Source organism: Megachile rotundata, chromosome 12 (assembly GCF_050947335.1).
Source record: "Megachile rotundata isolate GNS110a chromosome 12, iyMegRotu1, whole genome shotgun sequence".
Taxonomy (NCBI): domain Eukaryota; kingdom Metazoa; phylum Arthropoda; class Insecta; order Hymenoptera; family Megachilidae; genus Megachile; species Megachile rotundata.
In genome coordinates this window covers 6037851-6064799 of record NC_134994.1, presented here as the reverse complement: position 1 = coordinate 6064799, position 26949 = coordinate 6037851, and the positions used below count along the sequence as shown (strand labels likewise).

The 26949-nt window shown below is 33.0% G+C and overlaps 1 protein-coding gene across 4 annotated transcripts in view; it reads right to left on the bottom strand.

The window, feature by feature from the left end:
• The window catches only part of LOC100881812 (lachesin), a 491556-nt gene that overhangs the window by 280366 nt on the left and 184241 nt on the right, over positions 1–26949 (bottom strand). For all 4 annotated transcript variants that reach the window (XM_076538479.1, XM_076538482.1, XM_012279644.2 and 1 more), the window contains exon 2: positions 13542–13721. In XM_076538479.1, the coding sequence (XP_076394594.1) occupies positions 13542–13605 (64 nt within the window). In that variant the 5' untranslated portion in view covers positions 13606–13721. The remainder of the gene's footprint in view (positions 1–13541; positions 13722–26949) is intronic.

Genomic DNA, 26949 nt, shown 5'->3' with positions numbered 1-26949 from the left:
GTTAAAAAGGGAAACGAAGTAAGAATTGATAGGCCTGATTTAGAAGATAAAATGGATGACCATAAGGAACCTAAACGAGAGCATTTTATAGAAATGGAGGAACGTATCTCGAGTGATAATGTATCATTACAGGAAGCAGATGAAGAAGATGGATATTCCTCAGGTCCGCAATTGCAGACTGAAGTATATTCGAGAGTCCGAGGTAGACCACGAATTATCAGAAGTGGTAAACGGGGACGTCCTAGGAAGGAATACCAGAAAGCTGCGGATCCTGGCCCTAGTCGTGCAGAAGAGGAAAACGAAAGGGAAAATGAACAGGATGATACAGACAATGAAGAATTCCTGGATTGCGCAGGTGTTGCTGAGGTATCAGTAGAAGAAGCAATCACCGGAGAACAAGGAGAGGAATGGCAAGAGGCTATCATTTCTGAAGTAGTCAGTCTTATCAAACACGATTCACTAGAAATAATAAGGCGACAAGAAGAAGACAATCTGATCGGAAGTAGGCTAGTATTGACGAATAAGTATGGTCCAGATGGGAAGATCGAACGCAGGAAGGCAAGAATTGTGGCAAAAGGTTACAGCCAAATTTATGGAATGGATTTCCATCATACTTTTGCTCCTGTGGCAAGATTAGAATCGGTACGTATTTTAATGGCTCTAGCGGCAAAAATGAAGTTACAGATCAGGCAATTTGATATCGCTACGGCGTACCTGAATGGACATCTGGAGGAAAGGATCGTCATGGAGGTTCCTACATTGTTTCGAGAGACTCTTTCAAAAATTGTACAACGAGAGGGAGAAGGATCCATGATTGGGAGGAAGGCGAAAGAGATGCTAAGGAGTCTGTCCTCTGGTGGGAATGCCTGTTTGTTGAAGAAGGCGTTGTATGGCTTGCGACAGGCTGGTCGTCAATGGCATGCGAGGTTGGATGGTAAACTAAAGGAAATGAATTTAGTTCCAACGGCAACAGAACCATGCTTGTATCACGCTAAGAGAAATGGTAACATATTATTAGTTATAATATATGTTGATGATATTCTTGTGGCTTCCCAGGATCCTGAATGGGTGGATGAGTTCAAAAGAGGTCTGCAGGAAGATTTTGAGATTAAAGATCTCGGTTTAGCTACGTATTGTCTAGGTCTAGAGATAAAACAGCAAGGGGGAGTAATCGAACTGTCTCAGAGAGGTTACATCCTGGACATTCTGAGGAAATTCAAAATGGAGCATTGTAATCCAGTAGCGACGCCTGCAGCACTTGGAACTGTTTGGTCCACGAAAGAAAATTCAGAAGAGTCGAACATCACTAGGCAGTGGCCCTATAGAGAGCTGGTTGGAGCTCTGATGTATTTATCAGTCGCTACGAGGCCCGATATAGCGAATACGGTAGTAAAACTGTCGCAATTTAATACGAAACCGGAACACCAACATTGGATAGCTGCGAAAAGGGTATTAAGGTATTTAAAGGCGACGATGAACTTGAGTTTAGTCTATCGTGCAGGCGACGGATTAGTTGAGGGATATTCGGACGCAGATTGGGCTGGTTGTACGATAGATCGTAGGTCGTATTCGGGATATGTTTTTATGTTAGGAAACGCGGCTATATCGTGGCGATCGCAAAAGCAACGTGTGGTTGCATTGTCATCTACAGAAGCGGAATACGTTAGTCTAACCGAAGCGGCGAAAGAGGCTTTACATATACAGGCTTTGTTTCGGGAATTAGATTTTAAGGAGGCGGCGTGTGTAACTTTATTTGTAGATAATCAAAGTGCGATACGTCTTGCGAATAACTCCGTATTCCATTCACGAACGAAACACATTCACTTGAGGTATCATTTTGTACGCGAGGTTGTAAATGCGAATAAGTTAACACTATTCCTACCGACACTTCACGTATACCTATTCCTACCGCGACCGGTCAAATGACCGGTCTTTAGCACAACTTATATTTTTTAATATAGGATGAAAATAATAGCCAATTTAATAATATAAAAATATAGTTTCTTTTATTTAGAAGTATATACTATGTACTTTATTCGTTTTCACCACATTTTTTGCAAATAGGCCTCTCGATTGTACATTTTCCACATACATACTTTTTACATTGCAGACCAATTTTATTGGTTTTATTATCTTTGCACTATCTAATTTGACATGTTTTACGTTTTTCTGCGCTGTCATTTTCAATATCAAAAATTTCCTGATCATTTTCGGTACATTCTTCATCAATATCATTTATTTTTTCTAATAATGAATTTACACTCTTCAAACTTGACATTTGGGACATGAATATTCAACTGAAAATAAATTTTATTCAAAATGAAAACTAAAATGTATAAATGTAAATCCAAATACATAAAGAAATGAATAAAAGATAAAATGTGAAACTTACGGCGAAGTACTGATGATTTTGTCTAGTTTTTTGGAAATGACACTTATAACACATAAAACAATACTTATAACAACATAAAATACAGGTAGAATAATAATAGAATAGAAATACAAAATAATAAAAAACTGCTGAATATACTTCTTGTGACTTTGACGTACTGATGTTCTATGTTCGCGTCGCAAGAGTTTATTGATTTCAAATTCATCAAAAAACGTTTGGGCGTCCCCTTCGGCTAAAATTTTATTTATTTTATAATCATAGTAAATGAGACAGTGTTAGAAAATCCTAAGTTCTTAACTGCGTCGAATACCAATCAGGCAAATAAATACCGCGAGACCGATAGGCGAGCGAAAGCTATATACACTTGGAAGGGCCGTAAAGCAGTACCTGGAAGGCACTTTTTGGATAATATCATGCTAAAACTGCATTATCTTTCGTTTATAACGTATTTATAAGTTCGGAATTGAGCCTCTGAGAGAATACTATTACAAAAAGTTATAAATCGTTCTACCGGTCAAATGACCGGTCGTGGTAGGTAAGACAGACTACTAATTTTTCTCAAAAACTAAACAATAAAGAACGAAATAAATATTGAAAAAAGTATTATATGCATGTTTCAGGAAAAGTCATGAAGTTTAAAGGCGTTTCAATTACGCTTTATACAGGAAATTCTAATCGAAATTTTGAAAACGGTCATTTGACCGGTCGCGGTAGGAATAGTGTTAAAAATAGAGCATGTTCCCTCAGGCGATATGACAGCGGACATTTTGACGAAAACTCTACCTCTGAGTAATCACAGTAAGTGTGTTAACATGTTAGGATTAGTTAACGTAAGTGCGTAATTGTAAGAAACGCGTTGATTGAGGGGGAGTGTTAGTATGTTCGTTCAAAATACGCGGCAATCATCGCGTGGTAAAGTTAATAACGATATTGCGTTGTTCATTTGTTTTTTGGCGTTCGTGTCGATGCACGTTGCATAGGTTCCTTCTTCTCTTCCTGGCGATCACGCGGATCGGACGCGTCGACTACACTTCTGCGTATAACAATTTTATATTTGCGTTTCACGACCTTTTCTATATTTTTAATATATATATAAATCATAGTCCTTAACATATTCAATCACTATTTTTATTTTGTAAAAATAAGGTAGGTATTTTGTAAAATATTAATAAGTACCATGTTAGGATTTATTCCATCAGTATTTTCATTTAATTAATGACAAGTATTTTATCAAATATTCAGTATGTAATATGAGTTGCTAGTATTTATTTAATCACTATTTTTATTTAATTAATGGCAGTATTTTATAAAATATTAATAAGTAGCACTTTAGCATTTATTCGATCAGTATTTTCCTTTAATTATTAATAGTTATTTTATAAAATATTTAGTACATAATATGAAATTAATTTATTCAATTAAAGGCAATCTTGTAAAATATTGATAAATAATATGAGTTATTAGTATTTATCCGGTCAATATTTTTATTTATTTAATGATAGGTGTTACATAAAATATTAAAACATAATATGAATTATTAGTATTCTGTAAAAAAATTCCCATAATTTCTGCTATATTAACTGAAAATTAATTGTACCGACAACTTGAAAAATGCAATTGTATTAAATTTGATAATTCATAATACATGAAAGCAACAAGAAATGAAGAATTTTATCCTATTTAAGGTTGTTTTTAATTAAGAGTTTTAATTTGAATTCATGGAATCTTGCTTTCATAATTCTGACAGCGGGCTTTAACTTCTGGGAAATGTAAAACATAGGTGAAATAGTTTTGAAGTTTCACGAGGAAGAAGTTTACGGATGGTTAGTTTTAAAATTAAATTAGATGTTTAATTGATCTAATATGACTGCACATCTTTTTGAATCATCGTTTTGCAGTGAGCTTTAATAAAAACTAGTCATATGAGCAATCTTAACTAGAAGGTTTTTACTTCAAATTGAGAAGAGAAAAATTGGAGTAATTTTATTTATGCAGTTTTAAATAACAAAATTTTTTAATAATGTGCACAGTATACAAAATTTTGTTGATATAAGTTTAACAAAATTAGTTGAAGTAAATTGTTTTATATTTATTATTGTGATATTAAGTTATTGACTTCTATTATATTTATTATTGTGAAAATTAACTCACTGATTTTTGTTTGTTCTAATATTTATTAAATCACTAATTACTGTTAATTATTAGGATATTTGTTAACTCATTGATTTCAGGTTATTCTTGTGATATTTATTAACTTATTAATTTTGATTTATTATTCTGAAATATTTATTAAGTTATTAATTTCTATTTACTATTGCAATAATTATTAAGTCACTAATTTTAAACGATTGTTATAAAATATTTCTTAAATCACTAATTTCTATTCTTATCATGACATTTGTTGACTCATTGATTTCTGTTTATTATTGTGTTATACTCTACTATTTATTAACTTATTAATTTTGATTTATTATCATGAAATATTTATGGAATTATTCATTTCTATTTACTATTGCAATAATTATTAAATCACTAATTTCTATTTCTTATCATGATATTTGTTGACTCATTCATTTCTGTTTATTATTGTGTTGTACTCTATTTATCATTTATTAACTTACTGATTTTTATTCTTTATCATGAAATATTTATTGAATTATTAATTTCTATTTGTCATTGCAATAATTATTAAGTCACTAATTTTGATTTATTAATATGAAACATTTATTAAATTATTAATTTCTATTTATTACTGTAATAATCATTAAGTCACTAATTTTTATTTATTATAATATTTATTAACTTATCAGTTGTACGTTAAAATAATAATAACTGTATAAATGCCAAAGTAATTCTACCAAAGCCGTGTACAACATAAATACCTGTGTCTATGTTCACGACTGGAAGTTGCACTTAGATCAACTACTTGCATACTAGTAATTTGTAGATTTAGTCGACCATAAATTCAACAGTCCTAACACTGATTGCAATATAATGTTGACATAGGACGCTGCATCATAGAGATATTGTATATATATTGCAGATATAACGGAATCGTCAACTAATCTGACGTCGGACTACATTTATTAAGATGCTGGTAGAACATCAGACTGACTATCACGAATTTAATTATGTTTGCGGAGGAAACACCTTTACGCTTGTACAATATTCAGTTTTCAATATATTCCAACAATTTAATATTAATCAGGACGGACATATAATGAAGTAATTAACGTACAAAGGTACGAAATTCAATTTACATATTCAATTACAGATGTATTGAAAATAATATGTAAATTATTATTAAATGTTAAATATGAAGTATGTAGAAGAGGTAAAAGAGTTGTAACAGATGATCGATTTATTCTTATAAAACATCGTTATTGTTTAATAAACGTAAAATTATTATCGTTTATACATTCATTTCTTTATCCAGAATATTTATCTTTCTTCTCCCTCTTCATTTAATATTTATTATTATTGTTGCTTTTGTTACATCTAATTTTAAATCTAAAATTAAGTGAAACTTAACACAATTTCATTATTAATATTGCTTTAATAATATAAGATAATAGCATTGATGTAGTAAAACAAATTATATTTCAAATTCTTTAAAAATATACTTCAAAGATCGAACGAACTAAAAAAAATTAAATTTTAGTCAATATCTGTTTTCATCTGCTTTCTTCTCTCTCTTCATTTTGTATTTATTATTATTATTCTTTTTGTTACATCTAATTTTAAATCTAACATAATCTAAAATTAAGAGAAACGTAATACAATTTTGTTATTAATATTGCTTTAATAATATAATATAATAGCATTGATGTAGTAAAACAAATTATATTTCAAGTATCTTCAAATTCTTTAAAATTATACTTCAAAGATCGAAGGAATTAAAAAAATTAAATTTGAGTTAATATCTGTCACAGAATTTTTTAGGACCCTGTTCAGGACGTTTTACGTCTGAAAAGTATTTTTTAAATTTTTACTGTGCTCGAACAAAATCAGACCAAAACAATATTGTCAGATTCGAAATTCAGCCCTCTAAATGCATTTTTCAAAAATCCAGAGTAACGCGTTGTAGTCCAGGTTGAGTTGCTATATTAATTTTCTTAAAATAGCAAAATTTGAACCTTTTAACGAATAATGAAGTGTTACATATAAGGTAGGTGAATATTTCGTGACATCCACATAAGAAGAGTGATAAACAGAAGTAATATTAATTAAAAATCGTTTAGAACCATGTGAACTTGTTACACTTTTATCTCATCAACTCTAATCTCTATTTTTAACACTAAACCCACCGGCATATAATGAGTACTTAATTTGAAATTAAAAATGCAGTTAAACAAACGATAAAACATAAATTAGAATACACATTTATTCTGTATCTTGATGAAAATCAATTCTGATTTCAATATACTTTAACAAAATGTGTACCTTATACGAAGAAACTTGTGGAGTGGTCATTTGACCGGTTTGGTAGTTTTAGTGTTAAAGAAGCTTCTAGTTCAGTAATCCCGATATCACGAAACTTATTTAATTATTTTTCTATTAACCTATCTTTCATATCGTTGAATATATTCACATAGGTAAAACCCAGTCAGCGCGAACTTATTTAATTATTCTCGTATCAATCAACGAAATCGTAGTTCAGAGTAATTTATAATCCGCCATTGAGATTCGTGACAGGACAAAAGCTGCGCGAGTCACAGTTCGAGGCTCTTAAGGGTAAAGAATTAAACAGCTCTATCAGAAGAATCTGATTCATACTTTATGTGATGAGATTAGAATCGCGTTAAAATGGAGGAATTTGCCTGGGGGTCTTAATAGGTAACTCGTATATTGAACAGATCAAAGGGTGCTAATACGGAAACATCGAGATTTCAGTTTTCGTATTGTTTTTGCTATTTAAAAATGTATAAGGACTTAAAAAAAGGTTGTGAAATATTGGGAAAGCAGTAGTATGTATTTGAGAAGTTTTTCGAGTGCTTTGTTTGCGAAATGTAGTTGCAAATTTAATCGTTGTTGATGGTCAAATTTAGAAATGAAAATATATAGAAATATTATATTTTTTCTGTTAAAGGTTGACAATTTTTATATTTCAAAGATTGCAAATTTAATAATTTCTGAGGACCAAATTTGTATATTTCAAATATTACAAATTTAATAATTTTCTGAGAGTCAAATTTAAGAATTGAAAAACATAGGACCATCAAATTTTCTTTACTAGAAGTAGGGAATTTCTCCTTTTTAAATATTACAAATTTTGTCATTTTCCAAGGATCAAATTTACGAATTTAAAAATGCAGAAATATCAAATTTCTCTTATTAAAAATAAGGAATTTGTACATTTCAAATATTGCAAACTTAATAATTTTCTGAGAGTCAAATTTAAGAATTAAATAACATAGGAACATCAAATTTTCTCTATTAACCCTTTGCACTCCTAAATTTCCTTTACCCACCAACTCCTTAATTCACAAAATAAATGAAGAAAGAATTTTTCAATCAAATGTATTGCAACCATGCGAGTATGTAACAAATACGTTTTTCATTTATTATAAATACTAAATAAATGAAAGTATATAAATCGAACCAATCTATTTATCTGAATTATTTATAAGATCCAAAAAATGTGATATCAAACCACACTCGACATAGGAGCACAAAGAGTTTAAAGTACTGAATTTGTACATTTCAAATTTAGATCACAAGTTCTTTTTATTTTACATCTACAGTTTTAATATTAACATTACGCTGAAACTCGGTCATTCTTACATGTCATTGAAATTGCGGTAAGGTGAAGTGGGGTAAGTGCAGACTGGTTCTTGCAAAGTTGATATTTAAACGTAAGTATTTTCAGTCTGCTATGTAAATACTGAACGCTGTCGATATCGAACGCTTTGCACAATTACTACTATTCAATTAATATTAACTAGGACCTTAATTTTCCTTGTACATTTTGATTTTGATAGGAAATTGTTTAAAATGTCAACTACTCTGCACTTTCCCCGAAAATAGGGTAAGAGCGTAACTTGAAGTTAAATACTTTGAAACTTTATTTCATGTTCAATGGGGCAAGAGCAGAATAATTAACAAATCTGCTGTAAAATGCTTTTTACTGCATTATGCAAGTACTCTATATTGCAAACAAGCACTCTTAGCTGAAATATAAAAGGGGGTATAGTGAAACAAAACAAAGAAACAAACATACTAAATGGAGAAATTTAGCTCATATTGTAATAAAAATAGCCTGTATACACACTTGTCCCGTTTACGCTTACCCCACTTCACCTTATATGATATTTATTCGCACCTTCCTTAACTTTACACACATTCTACAACCTAACAAAAGAATTGACTACTCAGTGTCCGCGACTGCACGCCATTCGCACATCCACGCTGCCCATCAGTTCTCCATCTTGCCGAAGAGTAAGGTTCTCAAGCGGTAAATTAATTCGCGAACGACAAGCCCAGTTGTCGGCGCCGTTTCTACTCGTTTTCACCGAATAAACATCAAGACCAGAAGTTGACCGGAGCGACATTGCCGCCGGTTTCCCGGCATATCCGAAATACCCAGCTAACCGTTTCCTCCGGCTCCGCATTTGGCACGGTTTCTCCCATGCATCTGCATCGGACGTCAGGTCTCGCAACTGGCTTTCGAGCCAACTGTGTCGAACGCAATCCGTGAACTGCGATGCCGAATTGATATCCAATTCCGGTCCTGGCGATCTGCGAAATTAGGGAGTTAACTGCTTTTGCGCGCTGGAACGCGCGGCTGATTGCGCTTCAATTTTCAGCTACACGAGAACTGTTTGATGATTGACTTCGACCTGATCCTTCTACGTCTCGATTCTCCCTTCATTTCGTCTGCGGATTCCTGATCTTTGCTCCTTACGTAACGAGATCACAAAGTTGCTGGAATAACTGTCTTCTAAGTGTTAACAAGCTAATACGGAACTGGGGTGTTAACTTTCTTGTGAGGGATAGATATCGCCCCTCGCGAAATAAGAAACCGAGCTCTGCAAGGATTTGATCTTCTCTGAAAATGCGGCGATCAAGAGGGGTGCTCGATATTTTCAGAGATTTTTCAGGGTTCAGTTGGGGATAGGTTACGAATTTTGAGACTTTACGATTTGAGAACTTTGGGATCTAGGAATCTAGAGATCTGGGAATTTAGAGATTGTGTATGGATATGTGGGTACAGGCGTCTGTAGATTTATGCATGTGTGATTTAGAAGTCTGGAAATTTTGGGACATCGGAGTTTTAGGTCATAGGAATTTTGGGACATGGGAGTTTTAGATCATAGGAATTTTGGGGTATGGGAAGTTTGGCACATAGGAATTTTGGTATATAGTCATTTTGGCACATAGGAATTTTGGGGCGTAGGAATTTTAGGACATAAGAATTCTGACACATAGCAATTTTAGGGCATATGAATTTTGGCGCATAGGAATTTTGAGGCGTTGGAATTTTAGAACATAAGAATTTTCACACATAGCAATTTTGGGGCATATGAATTTTAGCACACAGGAATTTTGAGGCGTAGGGATTTTGGGACATAAGAATTTTGATACATAGCAATTTTAGGGCATACGAATTTTGGTGCATAGGAATTTTGAGGCGTAGGAATTTTGGGACATAAGAATTTTGACACATAGCAATTTTGACACATAGCAATTTTGGAGCATATAAATTTTGGCATATAGAAATTTTGACACATAAGAATTTTGACACATAGGAATTTTTGGGGCATGGAAATATTGGGACATAAGAATTTTAGGATACAGGAATTGCAAAGCAAACCTAACCTAACAAAGGCTTAGCAAGCCTAACCTAGTAAAGCAAACCTAATCTAACATACCCCTAACCTTGGGGTATAGAAATCTTAGGACATAGGGAAGTGTTGTAACTGAGGTGATCCGTGGTTGAAGTGATATTATAAAATTATATCAGGAACGAAGAATATTTATTTAACCCATTCGAGACGGCGATTTTTTTCGAACATGGTCCCCAGGAGCGAAGCTCTTTTTCTCTTTATATTATTCATCTTTAATAAAAAAAACTAGATTACTTAGAATGTTTTCATTGCGTGGAGCGGATTGAACACCATGTGTGTAATATAAGGTGATACAAGGTTTTACCTCGATAACAATTTTATTCAGAATAATTGATAATTACTCATTACTACTGTTGCACACCTGGTGTGCAACCGGTCTTATTGGCTCGGAAAGCAATTGCACACACGGTGTGCAATCGGTCTCGAATGGGTTAAAAAAGCAATATTATATATGAACGATTGAATTACGCGAAAAAACAGCAAACAAACAAAATTCAAAAGAAACATGCGAACGCAAGACGAAGTTTTTATGGTGATGTAAAAAGTATGATTTTCGTCAGATGGAAACAGATGTGTTAATACATGTATCGTTTTATCACCAATAGAAAATTGGGACATAAGAATTTTGGGTCATAGACAGTTCGGAATAGAATTCTTCATTCAGTCAAGATTTATAGTAAAAAAACTCAGACACCTTGTATATTTCAAACTTTTTATGTGTGCAACTATTTGTATTTCCCAATTTCTGATGTGTACTATTTATCTTCATAGAAGATTTCAATGTTCAATGCTATAAATTTGAGTCGTGCTTGTTTTCCGTTTAGATTAAGCGCTCTTAATCAATATAAAACGACTTTAGCGATATCTATGTGACGGGTAAATATATAGAGACGTTATTTGTTTTGAAGAAAATCCTTCTAACAAAATAGTTTCAAAGATTTCAAGCCGTATAGCTCAGAAAGAAGTAATTATTCTAAAAATCAATGAGAATGAACATTTCCGAAGTTTTAACCTAGACTTTCTATATTAGAAAAATTTCTTTCTATATTAGAAATTTAAATTAAAAATTTCTATATTATTAGATAATGATTACTATATTATTTAGATAATCATTTCGTTTCTTTATGGAAACCGCCATTTTGTTTCTCGGTACTGATAGTCGCGCAACTCAACCAATTTCAAACTTGATTTTATTAAATATAAAGTAACAATTATCACATGAAACACAATGCTAACAATTAAGAATTAAACACAACAATAAGAGTAATATAGGTATTAAATGTAGTATTTTCAATAATGATTTTCAAGGGCTTCTTTGAAATTGTCATCTTTTGAGTTGCTCCACTATGAATGTTAAACAGTGATTTGTAAATTCATTAAATTATTAACTCATAATTTAGGGGAAAGTTTATTTAAAAATTTCGAACTGAAACTTGTGCTCTTTTATAATTAATCAATAATTGATATATGAATACAAAGTAACATTATTATGGTGGTAATGATGGTAGAAGTATGTTTTCTCCCTTAAAATAAAAGTCCAGATGTTATAACAAATTTTAAATACTTTTCGAACTTTTCATATTTTCATACCAACAAAATAAAATGAGTATTATATACGTTATTAATGTATTATAAATGCACTACAAACGTTATTACGATTTTCATAAACACGTCCAAAAACAATTTTCATTCCATTACCTTAAAAAATAAACGCTTCAGAAAATGAAAGATTCTCGAGAAAAGTTAACATACATTTCAACAGCTTGTTAATTTCCGTAATTGAAAATAATGATTCTAAGATGCATCACTTTCGCAAATCGAGTGTTAAGATCGGCACGAAAAAGCAATCGAAGCGAAACAGTTTATAAGAGCACTTTCTCTGTCCCACTTTTTCTCTCTTTCGAAAGCATTTACCACTTTTTCGCCCATACAAAGCTTAAAAGCTGAAAATCGAGGATATCGATTTTGATGAAACGACACGCGCATATGTAGATACGCGAACAATTTTACTATTTCATGCGAACAAAAGAGCTTTGTCTTTCATCGAGAGGCTATTTAAACACTATACAGTGTCCATAAAATGTAAATATGGATGTATATTGCTGTTTGTAATCTAGAATAGTTGCCAATTACATTTAGCTCGATTGTTTCGTGTTCATAACGTTGTCCATTGTACCGCGTACAAAGTCGGTAATTGTTATGCTGAAGTTGTGTACTCGTTTTCCAATTTATCCGGTTCTTCCAGTTTGTGTTGAACGATCAACGCGGCCAATTTTATGGCTCATTAAACGCGGATTTATACGTCTTATATTTAAAATGGTTCACAGCTTTATTTGTTTAATACAAAAATTACGAAATTGTTTTTAGTTAAAGTGTACTAAAAGCTTCTTTCATTTGAATGAAACTTGTAGAGATCAAAATTATTATGTGACAAAAAGAAATTTTCATATGTGTTATTCATTTATGCAAAGACTTATAGTAACGAATTTGAGTATCCTTTTTGCAGAGGGTTTTGCTGATCAACACTGAGTGAGTTTACATCAAAGAATAAATAACTTTGAATATATAAAAGCTTATCAAATTACTTAAAATTTGTTTGTTAGATAATTAGAAAATTACTAACTGATGCTTTACATTATTTTGAGGTTGCAACAGTTAAATGTAGAATGCTTTACAAATGATGTTTCAACCAGAAAATGAATCTACATAGAAACTCAACTACATAGGAACTCAAGTATAATTTCGAACGAAATAGCAACGTGAGATTATGACTTTAGAGACTTCTTTTTAGATGTCCTTAGAGAATATACAAACTGTATACAAGTTGTCTCACAACTAATGTGACTCCTGTAAAAGGGATTAAAGCTAAAGTAATTCTGAACAACTTGGTCATTTGATCAATAATTTTATGTCAGTTTATTTCTATCATTATTATCTCCATAATAATTATATTGTCTGAACACAGCTCTCAAAAGTCCTTAAAAGATTTGCAGCACCGATGACCACATTGTTTTCCACCGATAGAGCATGATCGCATTAAAATTGAATAGAGTTGTTAACCTTGTTAAACGTCTTAATAAATAAGTTCACAATAAACGTCATTTATTATCCTGAACCAAACATCTAATAACTTCTCCATAATATTATACGGTAACGTCCATGTCAAATAGTAACTGACTATTTAAAAATGCCCTCCCAATTAACCAGACCAAAAAAGTCCCATTTGCTAAAAAGAGAACTGTCAACCAGAAAAATTTCTCAGAGGCCAAGAGATAAACGAAACTGTTGACTGTTCCACTCACCGATTGGCACGCTGACAGCAAAGAGAACGACAAGAACGCGATGGCAGAGCATTGTGCACTGCATGGAAAACGCGATGAATCGTCCCTCGTGGTCGATGGAAGTAGCTGCTCCTTTTATCTACTTAACCCTGTCATCTTCCGCGGGATCCTCTGTTTCCAGTCTTCTGGCGCATAGCATGCCTGAAACAGCAGACAGACGTTATATAGCATCGGTTAATCGTTATTTTGCCGGGCCTCGCACATCGAACCGGCCGAGGAACGCGTTGTTTTCAATGAGCGGACAGAAGGATGCCTCGTCACCGGTCCGCTTTATCGGTCGTTTCCACCGAGCGAACTTTCGACTCGTACCCTTGCATCACAAAACTAACTACCCCACCGTGCTCCTATCATCGTTATCTGACCGGAGCTGCCGTTTCTCCTCGTCGACGTTCGATCTTGTTCCGCGAAACTTGCCCAATAGGCTGGTCAAAGAGGCGAATTCTGCAGCGTGTTTTCGGCATGAACTGCCAGGAGCTAATAACTCCATATTAGTTTCTTTGAATCGCTGATTTTGTACTGTTTTAGCTGTTCATTTATAGGGCAAACTGTATTCAGGGTTTGGGCAACTTCGTTGTTTGAAGGAAATTCATTGTTTATGTTAATGATTTATGATCAGAAAAATAGAGACTACTTGTTAGGAAACAATAAATGTTAGGAAACAATGAATAGTTAAAAACTTCTTGCAGATGATTTATTGTTTGTGGCATTAATTATTTAAACGCTTAATGAAACGTGAAAAAAAAAGATTACTATCTTCTTCTATTTTAGAGTTTCTCTTAAAGCAAATAAAACATGAATTTTTAATCAAAGTGACGAAAAGAAGAAATGCAGTGTAATATAACATAAAATATAATGTACAGAGTGTCTCAAAACTAGTGTTCCTTGAAAGAGGTAGTAGAGTACGTCGTTCTGAACAAGATTTTCCTTTACAAAAATAGGGTTTGAAGCTTCGTTTTTGTCATTAAGGGAGTTATTAAGGGAAAACACTAACCAAACAGAGCGCGAAATAGCGCGCGCCCAAACGCGAGAGTGACAGCTTCGAGTCGATCGTGATCGTGAACAAGAGTATCGATACCGCGTCGGTGTAACAGGAAGCTATTAGTTGAAAGTTAAATTGAATAACAAATTGAGAAGTTAAGAATAATGTCAAGTTCTTCACTATTGTTAAATAGGAGATAAACCAATTAGTTATTGTTTATCCAGATCAAGTATATATAAAATGTACATGTTGTATCAAAATGAAAATGTAGTAAAGCTAAGAATAATAGAACAACCATTAACCATCCTGGCACCTGTACGTCGTATACATTTAATATCATTAACATAAGAGTCAATGCTGAGATCAGAATACTAGAATTTGTAAATGTATCAATTTTCAAATTTGCAAATTTTCTAATTTTCCAACTGTCTATCAAATTGAATAACTTAAGAAATTAATTCCTGCAAAAGTACTTCGCGACTCCCTACAACACACGATGAACTATAGCAGATATTCGATAAAAGAAAAGCAAAGTAAGTAAAGAACGTACGAAACCTATTACAAGGTTGAAATAAAAAAAAGTATTACACGATATCGTATACCTCGAAACATTATCATTCAACAGAACCCAGTGTGCTAAATGCAATGAACACCAGACAGCAGGTTTATCGGCAATAATTTCCGGCAGAATGGCAAATGTATACCCATCATTGTCCATAATGTTCAACAAAACGAAAAGCTGTAATGCAAGCGTATCATACGAATTATTATTCGACGGTGTTCGCGTTTCGATTTCTCCCTAGCTATCACGAAATTGTTAATTTTCCATATTCCATAGGGTGATGCGCATTCCATGCGCAACCATACGTTCCACACGATGCACACCATTGATCAGATTCGCAGCTTTCCTGTTCACCATGCCCAACAGGAGACAGTTTCATCATAAAGTATTTGTAATGCTAATCCGTTTGGGACGGCATCCTAAACTTCGTATTGGCTACAATTCTCGTTAAAATTTCTACGAATGATCGGCAATCAGTTGATCCTCGATGATGTAGGGATAATAAATAATTAATTTCAATCGAGGAGGGTCGATTTTAAGCTGACGTAAATAATATAATAGCTTCGAGTTCATCAGCTTGTGCGATGTTAATTGACAAATTGACTCATTAAATTTCGATCTTGATGCGAAGGCATTTGTTATTTTATTGCGATATTTGTTACTGCAAATACGTGGAAGATTTAAACGTTACATAATTGGGGATCTGAGAAACTGAAGCTTCATATAGCTTCGAATAAATTGGAAATTTATAAAATTCACTGGGCAATGGTAAACGAATATAAATTTGAAAAATATACTTTCACATAGAGAGGAGTAACTGGTAAGTTTTTACTTCGATTTTTGGCAATTTTTAATTGCATCAAAATGTCATCAGATCTCTACATTCCCTTTCTTCCCATATTGGAATGGATAGGATTCCAATGTTTTCACATCACAAACTTTCCAAACCCTCATTCTCGAAATTTCTAGGTCTCCACAATTCTAGATTGTCAAATTCCTAGATTTCCATAGCTGTAGACTTCCGAATCCCAAGCTTCACATCAAGTTTCTTTGATTTTCATATTTCAAGTTTGCCAGATCCTCACATCACAAATTTCTAGGTCTCCAGATTTCTAAATTGTCAAATTTCGAGATTTTCAAGTTCCAAACTCTCTAAATATTCATTTCTCAAATTACTAAGTTTCCAGAATTTTAGATCATCAAATGCTTAGATTTTCAAGTCGCAAGCTCTCTAAATATTCATTTCTCAAATTACTAAGTTTCCAGAATTTTAGATCATCAAATGCTTAGATTTTCAAGTCGCAAGCTCTCTAAATATTCATTTCTCAAATTACTAAGTTTCCAGAATTTTAGATCATCAAATGCTTAGATTTTCATATCCCAAGCTTGCCAGATTCTCACATCCCAAATTTCTAGATTTCCAGAGTTCTAAATTGTCAAATTCCTAGATTTGCAATAGCTGTAGATATTCAAATCCCAAGCTTCAAATCCTTAAGCCCCAAATTTCTAGGTCTCCAATATTTTAGATCTTCAAATTCCTAGATTTGCATATCCCAAGTTTCCCAAATCCTGAAACCCCAAATTTCTAGGTCCCCAGAATTCTACATCGTCAAATTCCCAAATTTTCGTATCCCAAATCCTCCAAATCCTCACATCCCCATATTTCTGGTTCTCCAGAATTCAAGATGGCCAAATTCCCAAATTTCCAGGTCCCAATCTCTCCAAATCCTCAAATTCCACAACTATATTCCCAAATCCCAAAGTTCCTTTATCCTCACATCCCCAACTTCTCTTCTCAGATTTCTAGATCAAATTCCAAGATCTACATATCCATAAATACCCATATCCCTTAATTCCCAGGTCAAAAATCTTAATTCGTCAAATTTCATCCTCAAATTCTAAGCTCATCAAATTCTTATCTTCCCAAATCTCAAGCTCTCCAAATTCCTATATCGTCAAATTTTTAAATCCTCAAAAACCCCTCAAAATAAAAGAGAGGCAGATCTCCTTTGATACGAAATATCTTCATACGAAATATCATATTTTTGATACGAAATATCTTCTCTGAAACATCATTTCATCGGACCAATATCATCATGCCGAATTGATATTCAATACCATTGTACTGATTAATACATCACGTCCAATTTCAACAATATACACTACCGTCCATAAGTATCCGGACACAAGCGAAATATGCATTCTCGTTGCATGAAAGTTATTCAAGTATCTGCAACAGTAACTAAAATCGATTTTTTTCTGCGAAGGTCAGAATACTGGAACGTTTTTCGATTGATAATTCTCGTTTGGAACTCATATCTCGATGGAAAAGAAGCTACAGACGAACTAAACCGAAACTGTCGAGTGCGTAGCGTTACCTCCATTCTTATCTCCATTGAGGGAACCTAAACATCTACCAACAGTTTACAAACACTTGAAACATATCGAAGAACCCTCTGAATACGTCCTGCACTATAGAAATGAAACACAGTAGAAATTAAAACTTTTTTTTTAGAATCGAAAGCGTTTCATTAGATTCACAAATTTGGACTTTGTACTTCTGGACATGAATTTTACTTTCACACTTTCATTGTATAACTTGTACTTAAAAATTAATTCTATTAGGTTATGACACCTCAAAAAAGATAATAATAATTATTACAAATGATATGATAACCCTAAATACCTTTCGTACAAAGTTCAACTATGTTTTATGTAACGAAACCAAGTGTCCGGATACTTATGGACGGTAGTGTATGTCCAATTTATATACTCTTTCAAATTCTAGTAGACACCATTGATTAATAAAACAAGATTCCAGCATCTGAAAAGTTACGTAAAAATGAAGTAAACGAGTTGTCTTGATAAAACTTCGGACGGCAATATTTACGAAAGCACCGATTCCTAAGTACGTCTCCACAGTCGAGACGAGCCGCCGTAAAATGCGAAACACGAAACACAGAACACGAAATACTGCAGTTCGTTACCGAGAAGGTAAAGCCGATCTATACCACAAACAGCGGAGGCAGAGACGAAAGCAAAAGCAGCCACGAGGAGTTGGCTCTTTCACGCAGACAGCTGAAACAAAAATAGTCGGACGGGTCTAACTCTAATTTACATTCACGCGTACCTATGTACTCTGCATATTTACAATACACGTGTGCGAGTACACAGCGTGTCCCAGAAGCTGGTAAACCATCGGGGGTGTCTTGAATTAACAGGGAGGCGATTTTAAAAGACGGATGCTCCTCAGAGAGGCTTTAAATCTTGGTAAGTAGGGATGGGATCGAGTCATTATGTACTCAGGAATTTTAATTAATTGCTACGGGTTATTGTGAGAGTTACGAGAAGGAAAAACAGATTTGGGATTGTTGAATTATTTTGAAGACAAAGAAAATTATTTATAGTACAATTTATATAAAACGCTTTAACACTTTAATGGTCAACATGTGTGTGATTGATGAACATGTGGTTGCTTCAATAATTATAACACACAAAATGTATATAATAAAATTTATTTTAAAATTGCATATTTATTGGAGAACAGGTGTACGAATTGATTAATGTTATTTCTATAATGCAATTGAAAAGTAAAGTAGAATTCGGAAGTAAATAAAATGAAGAAGAACTTGTAATAAAACTAAGAAAATTGAGAAAAATGAAAAAAATTAAGAAAATTAAGCAAAATGAAAAAATTAACAGAATTAAATATATGAACAAAATTAAGAAAAATAAGAAAAATTAAGAAAATTAACAAAATTGAGCAAAATTAAGAAAAAAGAAAAAATTAACAGAATTAAGCAACATGAAAAAATAAACAGAATTAAGCAGAATGAGAAATATTAACAAAATTAAGAAAAATGAGAAAATAAACAGAATTAAGCAAAATGAGAAATATTAACAAAAATAAGAAAAATGAAAAAATTAAGAAAATTAAGAAAAATTAACAAAATTAACAAAATTGAGCAAAATGAAAGAATGAACAAAATTAAGAAAAATACAAAAAAATAGCAAAATTAAGAAAAATGAGAAAATAAACAGAATTAAGCAAAATGAGAAATATTAACAAAATTAAGAAAAATGAAAAAATTAATAAAATTAAGAAAAATGTAAAAAATTAACAATATTAATTATTATAATATTTTTGCAAGAATAATACATTTGTGCGATAAATTAGTTTAAAACAATAAAATATGCATTATTGTTAACATACTTTACAACAGTAACAAATAATTACTTAAATTAATCATATTCATCAATTACCTTAAATTCTACTTGTGTTTAAGTAGAATAGTAATTGATACAATAATGTTTCAATATAACAGTGCGTTAAAAATACGAAGAATCTATAAATGATCAAATTTTATTATGTAAACGTTGTTAAGAAATAATTGAACCACATTCTTATTTGAGAATTTCTTATATTTCCAGCTAACTATATTTTTCACCGAACAGAACAGCTAGCAAGAACACCACGCGAATCAGATAATAAACCGTCAGCATTGACAGACACATGTTCAAAAGATATCTATTCCAATCTCCGTGTCCTAATTGCACGACTAAGAACAGAGGAACTTCAAAAATAAACCGTTGCAACATTGAATTTCAACCACTTACAGGTGTAATGAGGGCTTATGTGCTTAGATTAAACGCAGATTAAAGTCAACGGAGATAGGCATAGCGTGAGAGATCGGCCGTTTGAGATAATTATTTTTGAAGCACCGCTTGACGTTTAGAAAACATGGACTTCCTCATGATTAATTAGGTGAACGAGACAGCGTCGGAAGTACGTGGAAATTTCAATAAATTCGCGGCTATTTGCCTGCCATTCGCATTTCTATTTATTTTTAGTTACCTTGCAAAATACACCTTGTGTTTCTTATTCTTATATTCATATTCTTATTCTAATAAATTATTCTTTGACGAAGTACAAATTCAAAATTGAGCTGTAGATATAACTGCATGTAACATATTTGAACAATAAACTGATATTAATGGAAGCATACATAAATAAATTATTTAACACAGAAGTTCTTATGATTAAATTTAAATTTTATTGAACAAACATATGTAATGATAGAAATTTTCATATTTTAATTTCTAATGAAATATGCCTGAATTTGAATGCTGAGAATATTATTTCAAACATTATATCTAGTAAATATAATTAGGTGAATGTATGGGAAAGAACAATTTTAATAACAGTAATATCAAATCAATATTATTTCCATATACACATAACACATATATCATGTATATGTAATACCAATTCATGTAATGTAAAATCGCATACATAACCTTATATGTATATGACATATGTATACATTTAGTGAGTTATTAATATACATACGTATAACTGTTTCAGTATAATATATTTACAAAGTCAATATAGGTACCTGTCTACAAATGAAATAAAGGAAGTACTCAAATAAAAAAGATTATTTCTAAACGGTAACAATTCTTTTTAATTTCACGTAGTGAAAAAAAAATCGTTCCAATTGAAACACGAAAAGTCAACTATATTTTCGTACAGACAGTACTGAAACAGGTGATTCGAATAAAACGTTTCCAATTTTTCTATCCTTCCGGTGAAGTGCTTAAAATATTCATCGTCGACCATTGGTCCTACATCGACCTCACTCTATATCGCACGGCACGTACACGTATACCGTGTCAGACCAAACCGCGACACTATCACTTTTCCGATGATGATCGTTTGCGGCTGCACAGGTATTTCGGTACAAGAGTAGGCGAAATTTACGTGAAAATAAATTTGAAACGCTACACGACCACCACAATTTCCGGATCGCTTTATACAACGCGGTCTGACGCTTGTATCATTCCCGTGATAAAAATGATATTTCGCCAACGGTTTATAGCTTGCACGTTTTTAAGCTTCGAACCTTATTGCTGCTTAAGCCTAGATGAAAAGCTCTCGGAAGTAATATAATTACTTTCAAATATTTTCGACAATATCCTGGATTTAAAAGCTTATGATTTTTGGGTAAATCGATAGGTTAGATTCATAGATAACCATTAAACTGAAAATCTTTACTTTTTGCACTTGATTTAAAATTCAAGTTTTATCAAAGCTCAAGTCACTTCGACAACTCAGTATTATCGACGTATCATTAACTATCAAATAATGTATCGATAGTTGATAACATTTCTAATTTTAACATAAGGTTACATGACAATATTTCTATGGAATACTTCAAAATATAGTGAATAACTATACGACACACGAGGACATTATATGTGACTGCACAAGCAGTGGCTATGTAGTATGTAGAGGTATGATTAGTGACTATATGTACGTTTAACGCATGATATAATACTTAAACTCATAATGAGTGGGTATAGAACAAGTAATATAAAATAAATATGCAGAATGCGTACTTCTGAAACGCGTAATTATAGAACCCGTAGATATTGAATATGTAGTTATACAACACGTGGTTACTGGACGTGTAGTTATGCAATGCGTGGTTATTGGACGTGTAGTTATTCAACGCGTGGTTATTCAACACGTGGCTATTCAACGCGTAGTTATTCAACGCGTAGTTAGGCAACGCGTGGGTATTAACGCATAGTTATTCAACGCGTGGTTATTCAACGCCTGGTTATTCAACGCGTGGTTATTCAACGCCTGGTTATTCAACGCGTGGTTATTCAACGCGTGGTTATTCAACGCGTGGGTATGCAACGCGTAGTTATTCAACGCGTGGTTATTCAACGCGAGACTATTCAACGCGTAGTTATTCAACGCGTAGTTATGCAACGCGTGAGTATTCAACGCGTGGTTATTCAACGCGTGGTTATTCAACACGTGGTTATTCAACGCGTGGTTATTCAACGCGTGGTTATTCAACGCGTGGTTATTCAACGCGTGGGTATGCAACGCGTGGTTATTCAACGCGAGACTATTCAACGGGTAGTTATTCAACGCGTAGTTATGCAACGCGTGAGTATTCAACGCGTGGTTATTCAACGCGTGGTTATTCAACGCGTGGTTATTCAACGCGTGATTATTCAACGCGTGGTTATTCAACGCGAGACTATTCAACGCGTAGTTATTCAACGCGTAGTTATGCAACGCGTGGTTATTCAACGCGTGGTTAGGCAACGCGTGGGTATTCAACGCGTGGTTATTCAACGCGTGGGTATGCAACGCGTAGTTATTCAACGCGTGGTTATTCAACGCGAGACTATTCAACGCGTAGTTATTCAACGCGTAGTTATGCAACGCGTGAGTATTCAACGCGTGGTTATTCAACGCGTGGTTATTCAACACGTGGTTATTCAACGCGTGGTTATTCAACGCGTGGTTATTCAACGCGTGGTTATTCAACGCGTGGGTATGCAACGCGTGGTTATTCAACGCGAGACTATTCAACGGGTAGTTATTCAACGCGTAGTTATGCAACGCGTGAGTATTCAACGCGTGGTTATTCAACGCGTGGTTATTCAACGCGTGGTTATTCAACGCGTGGTTATTCAACGCATGGTTATTCAACGCGTGGGTATGCAACGCGTGATTATTCAACGCGTGGTTATTCAACGCGAGAGTATTCAACGCGTAGTTATTCAACGCGTAGTTATGCAACGCGTGGTTATTCAACGCGTGGTTATTCAACGCGTGGTTATTCAACGCGTGGTTATTCAACGCGTGGTTATTCAACGCGTGATTATTCAACGCGTGGTTATTCAACGCGTGGTTATTCAACGCGTGATTATTCAACGCGTGGTTATTCAACGCGTGGTTATTCAACGCGTGGTTATTCAACGCGTAATTACTCAACGCGTAGTTATTCAACGCGTAGTTGTCCAACGCGTGATTATAGAACGCATAGTTATGCAACGCGTGGGTATTGTACGCATAGTTATTCAACACGTAGTTATTCATCGTGTAGTTACAGAACGCGTCAATATTCAACGCGTAGTTGTAAAATGTGTAGTTACAGAACGCATAGTTATACAACAAGTGGCTATTGAACGCGTAGTTACTGAACGCGTAATTATACAACGTGCAACTATTGAACCAGTACTTACGGAACACATGATTACACATATAACGCGTGACTATTGGCCCTGTAGTTATGAAACGCGAAATTATACAACGCTGTGCAAGGCTATATGTAACGTACAATACTTGAAGATGTGACAGATAGTAATACAATGCGGTCCATACATGCGTGATGATAATAGAATATCGTATTCTACCATATAGAATAGAATATTAGAATAGAAAAATATTCCAGAATAGAATAAATTTTGTCTCCATACAAAATGCTGTTCATTTAAAAAGAGAATAAAAATATAGGTCTTAAACTAAATCACTGAAAATCATATTTAGATCTCCCTGCAGTTATTTCATCATATGTAAATAATTCAATCACATTAGACTATCTAAATTTCTGTTCCAGTATTTCAATAACTGAATATTTACCACTTAAGACCACATAATGTATAAGCAACGACATATATCGATTCCGTATGCCCAAAATAAATGGCTGTCTGCGACAGCAGGATATTCGATCCTACAATGGCTGTAAGTGTTTCCGTAAAATGATTATCAGATAGATACTGTCTCTAGGGAGAAGCAATAGTCTGGGCCGCTACACATTATTCTCCAGAGAGAGTTACCTCCGCTGTTGTAAATTAACCGTCACATAAAACCGGAACTGTACCAAATGTCCCTTAAAGAATACAGAAAGTTGTCTCGATAAATCTACAGGGACTGATAGTCACGATACGCTTTTACGGTTTTGTGAACATTTTGCACGGTGCGCCAAAATTATGATATGAAAGAATTGTGGGTGAATGAAAATGAAAACATGGAGGAAAATTATATCAAAATATTGTCATGGAAGGACGTGAACGTTGTGATATTGTAAAATTTACATAAGGAAATTGATATATTATTTTGTTAACTTGTCAAAAATATAATAGTAATTTTTTATATTATAAAAAATAACTAAAATTATTTTAAAACTGCAGGATTTTCAACATTCTCAATGAGTATGAAAACAAATTGTAAAATTACGAAACATGATATTTTTTCAATAATTTCGTTCACTGTAAAAAAATTTATTATTATTTTTAGTCAATGATTAAATCATTATTTTAGTCAGATATTTTAAAGTATTTTTTATAGTTTTTTAAAATCATTACTGTTACAAAATTGCACAAAAACTCTTTTGAGAATACCACTTCAAACACTGCATTCGTAAATTGTAAATGAAAGTAATACTGAACAGTACTACGCCTCACTTTTTATAAAAACTCATCTTCGTTTGCCGGATTTTTCAGAACAAATATTTAATGAATATCGCAGTACGCAGTTAAACATTTTACAAATGCTTTCATTTTTTGTGCTTTTATCAGTACAATAGTTATATTTCGAGAAAAGAATTCCAGTTATTCGATTAATTGCATGTTCATATTCTTTTTAGAATACAGGTTTTCAATCGTGGAGTACGAATATACTGAATCTTTTAAATTACGATACAACATAATGCTGTTATTAGAATGTACTGTAATATAGAAATCACCTGTATTTTATGGAGATGATGTAAATAAGTGTTGACTGTTTTCTATTTTATTAAAATTTCAATATTTTGGGTATTACACATATCACTCTCTAAGCTGACTTCTTGTAACTGTCATTTCGCGAACGAAAAACCGGCAACGTCACGAGCATCACCGACTTTACCCGAGTGACACACGAAGATTTCGCGGGAGACGTGCAGTAGCTATGAATGTTTTAATATCTATTTTCAACGGATTTCACTCGCAGAATAAAAACAGTCAGAATAAAATTACAGTATTTATTTAACTGCATAGCTATTTATAATTTCTTTCTGTTTTTATTAGTACATTAGTATTTGGAAAATATTCTAATTGTCCAATTAATGGTTATATTTCTCTAAAAATAAAATATTCGATTTCAGAATTGTACAGATATTTTTTCTTTTTTAAATTATGTTACAGCATAGTTATTGAAACGTTTTGTAAACATCTACAACTTCAACTACATTCTATGGGGAACATAATGTAGCTTGTTATTTTTCACTTCAACTGTAGTTTTTAAAGAGCCAGAATAAAATTACAATATGTATTTAACTACGTAGCAATTTCTAAAACTCAATTCATTAAAACTTCTGAACCGCTATTCAAACTCAAAATCCCTCAAGAGAACATTTATATTCAATTTTTGAAACTGAACTTTCACGTCCCTGTACCCTCGTATATTTTAACAGACTTCACAACTTCCTACTTTTCACACAGGAGAATGTGTTCCGCATCAAACTTTAATTTTTCATTTCTATGACAGTTTGTACACAACCCAAACGTAGAAGCAGCAACCGTGAACATCCTACGGAAGCTCGAAAGTTCCTTGCACAATAGGTATTGCGACAAAGTATGACGAGACGCCATTATACTCGCGTTTCCGTCAACCCTCGATCAACACGTCCATTCTTCGTTGCTGAAAGCGATTCCACATACCGTGTAATTTGATTATTTTGTTCGAAGATACGATTAAATTACAAGAGCGTGTACAGATCTTTCGCTGTATTATTTCTATTAATAGAGTTAGAGTGAAATTTGAAAAATATTAAGTTTTGTTACTCATAAGAACTTCTAAATTTCCAAACGTTACAAAATTTTCATAATTCATCAATTTTCAGTTATGTAAACTCGAGAAATCACGTGTTGCTGTATTTACAAAGTCAGGGTTCTTGCTATGATTTAAAAAGGATTTATAAGATTCAAAAATAAAAAACTGGGAAATTTTCAAATTTAGAAGCTCTTAAATTTTTATGGAATTTGTGGATTTCTAGATACATAGGTTTCTAAATTTATAGGTTTCTACGTTTCTAAATTCCTAGATTCCTAGATTCCTAGATTCCTAGATTCCTAGATTCCTAGATTCCTAGATTCCTAGATTCCTAGATTTCTAGATTCCTAGATTCCTAGATTCCTGGATACCTAGATCCCAGCTCCCTAGATTCCACAATTCCACAATTCCATAATTCCAAAATTCCAAAATTCCAAAATTCCAAAACTCCAAAACTCCAAAATTCCAAAATTCCACAATTCCACAAATTCACAATTCCAAAATTACACAATTTCACAGTCCCACAATTCCAAAATTTCAAAATTCCTCGATTCCTAGATTCGTAGATCCCAGATCCCTAGTTTCACAATTCCATATTTTCAAAATTCAAAAATTCAAAAATTCCACAATTCCAAAAATTCCTAGATTCCTAGATTCCTAGATTCCTAGATTCCTAGATTCCAAAATTCCAAAATACCACAATTCCACCATTCCACCATTCCACAATTCCACAATTTCACAATTCCGAATTTCCTAATTTCCAAAATTCATAAATTCAAAAATTCTAAATTTTAATAATTCAAACCTTCTGAGTTTCCGAAATTTCATAATTTCAAATTTCAAAAATTTTAAAAATCCAAAATTACAAATGTCAAAAATTTCATAATTCCATATTCACAAAATTGCAAAATTCAAAAATTTCCAAATTTCACAATTCTTAAATTCTAACATAAGAAAATTCCAAAAATTCCATATTTCAACATTCTAAAATTCCAGAAATTCCAGAAATTCCAGAAATTCCAGAAAATCCAGAAATTCCAGAAATTCCAAAAATTTCAAATTTTCACAATTTCAAAATTCCCAAATTCCCCACTTTCTGAATATCTGATTTCCTGAATTCCTAAATTTTGAACCCCTGAATCCTAATCCCCTTAAATTTCTGAATTTTTTAATTTCCCCCAAGAAATTGAGAACTCAAATCTATTGA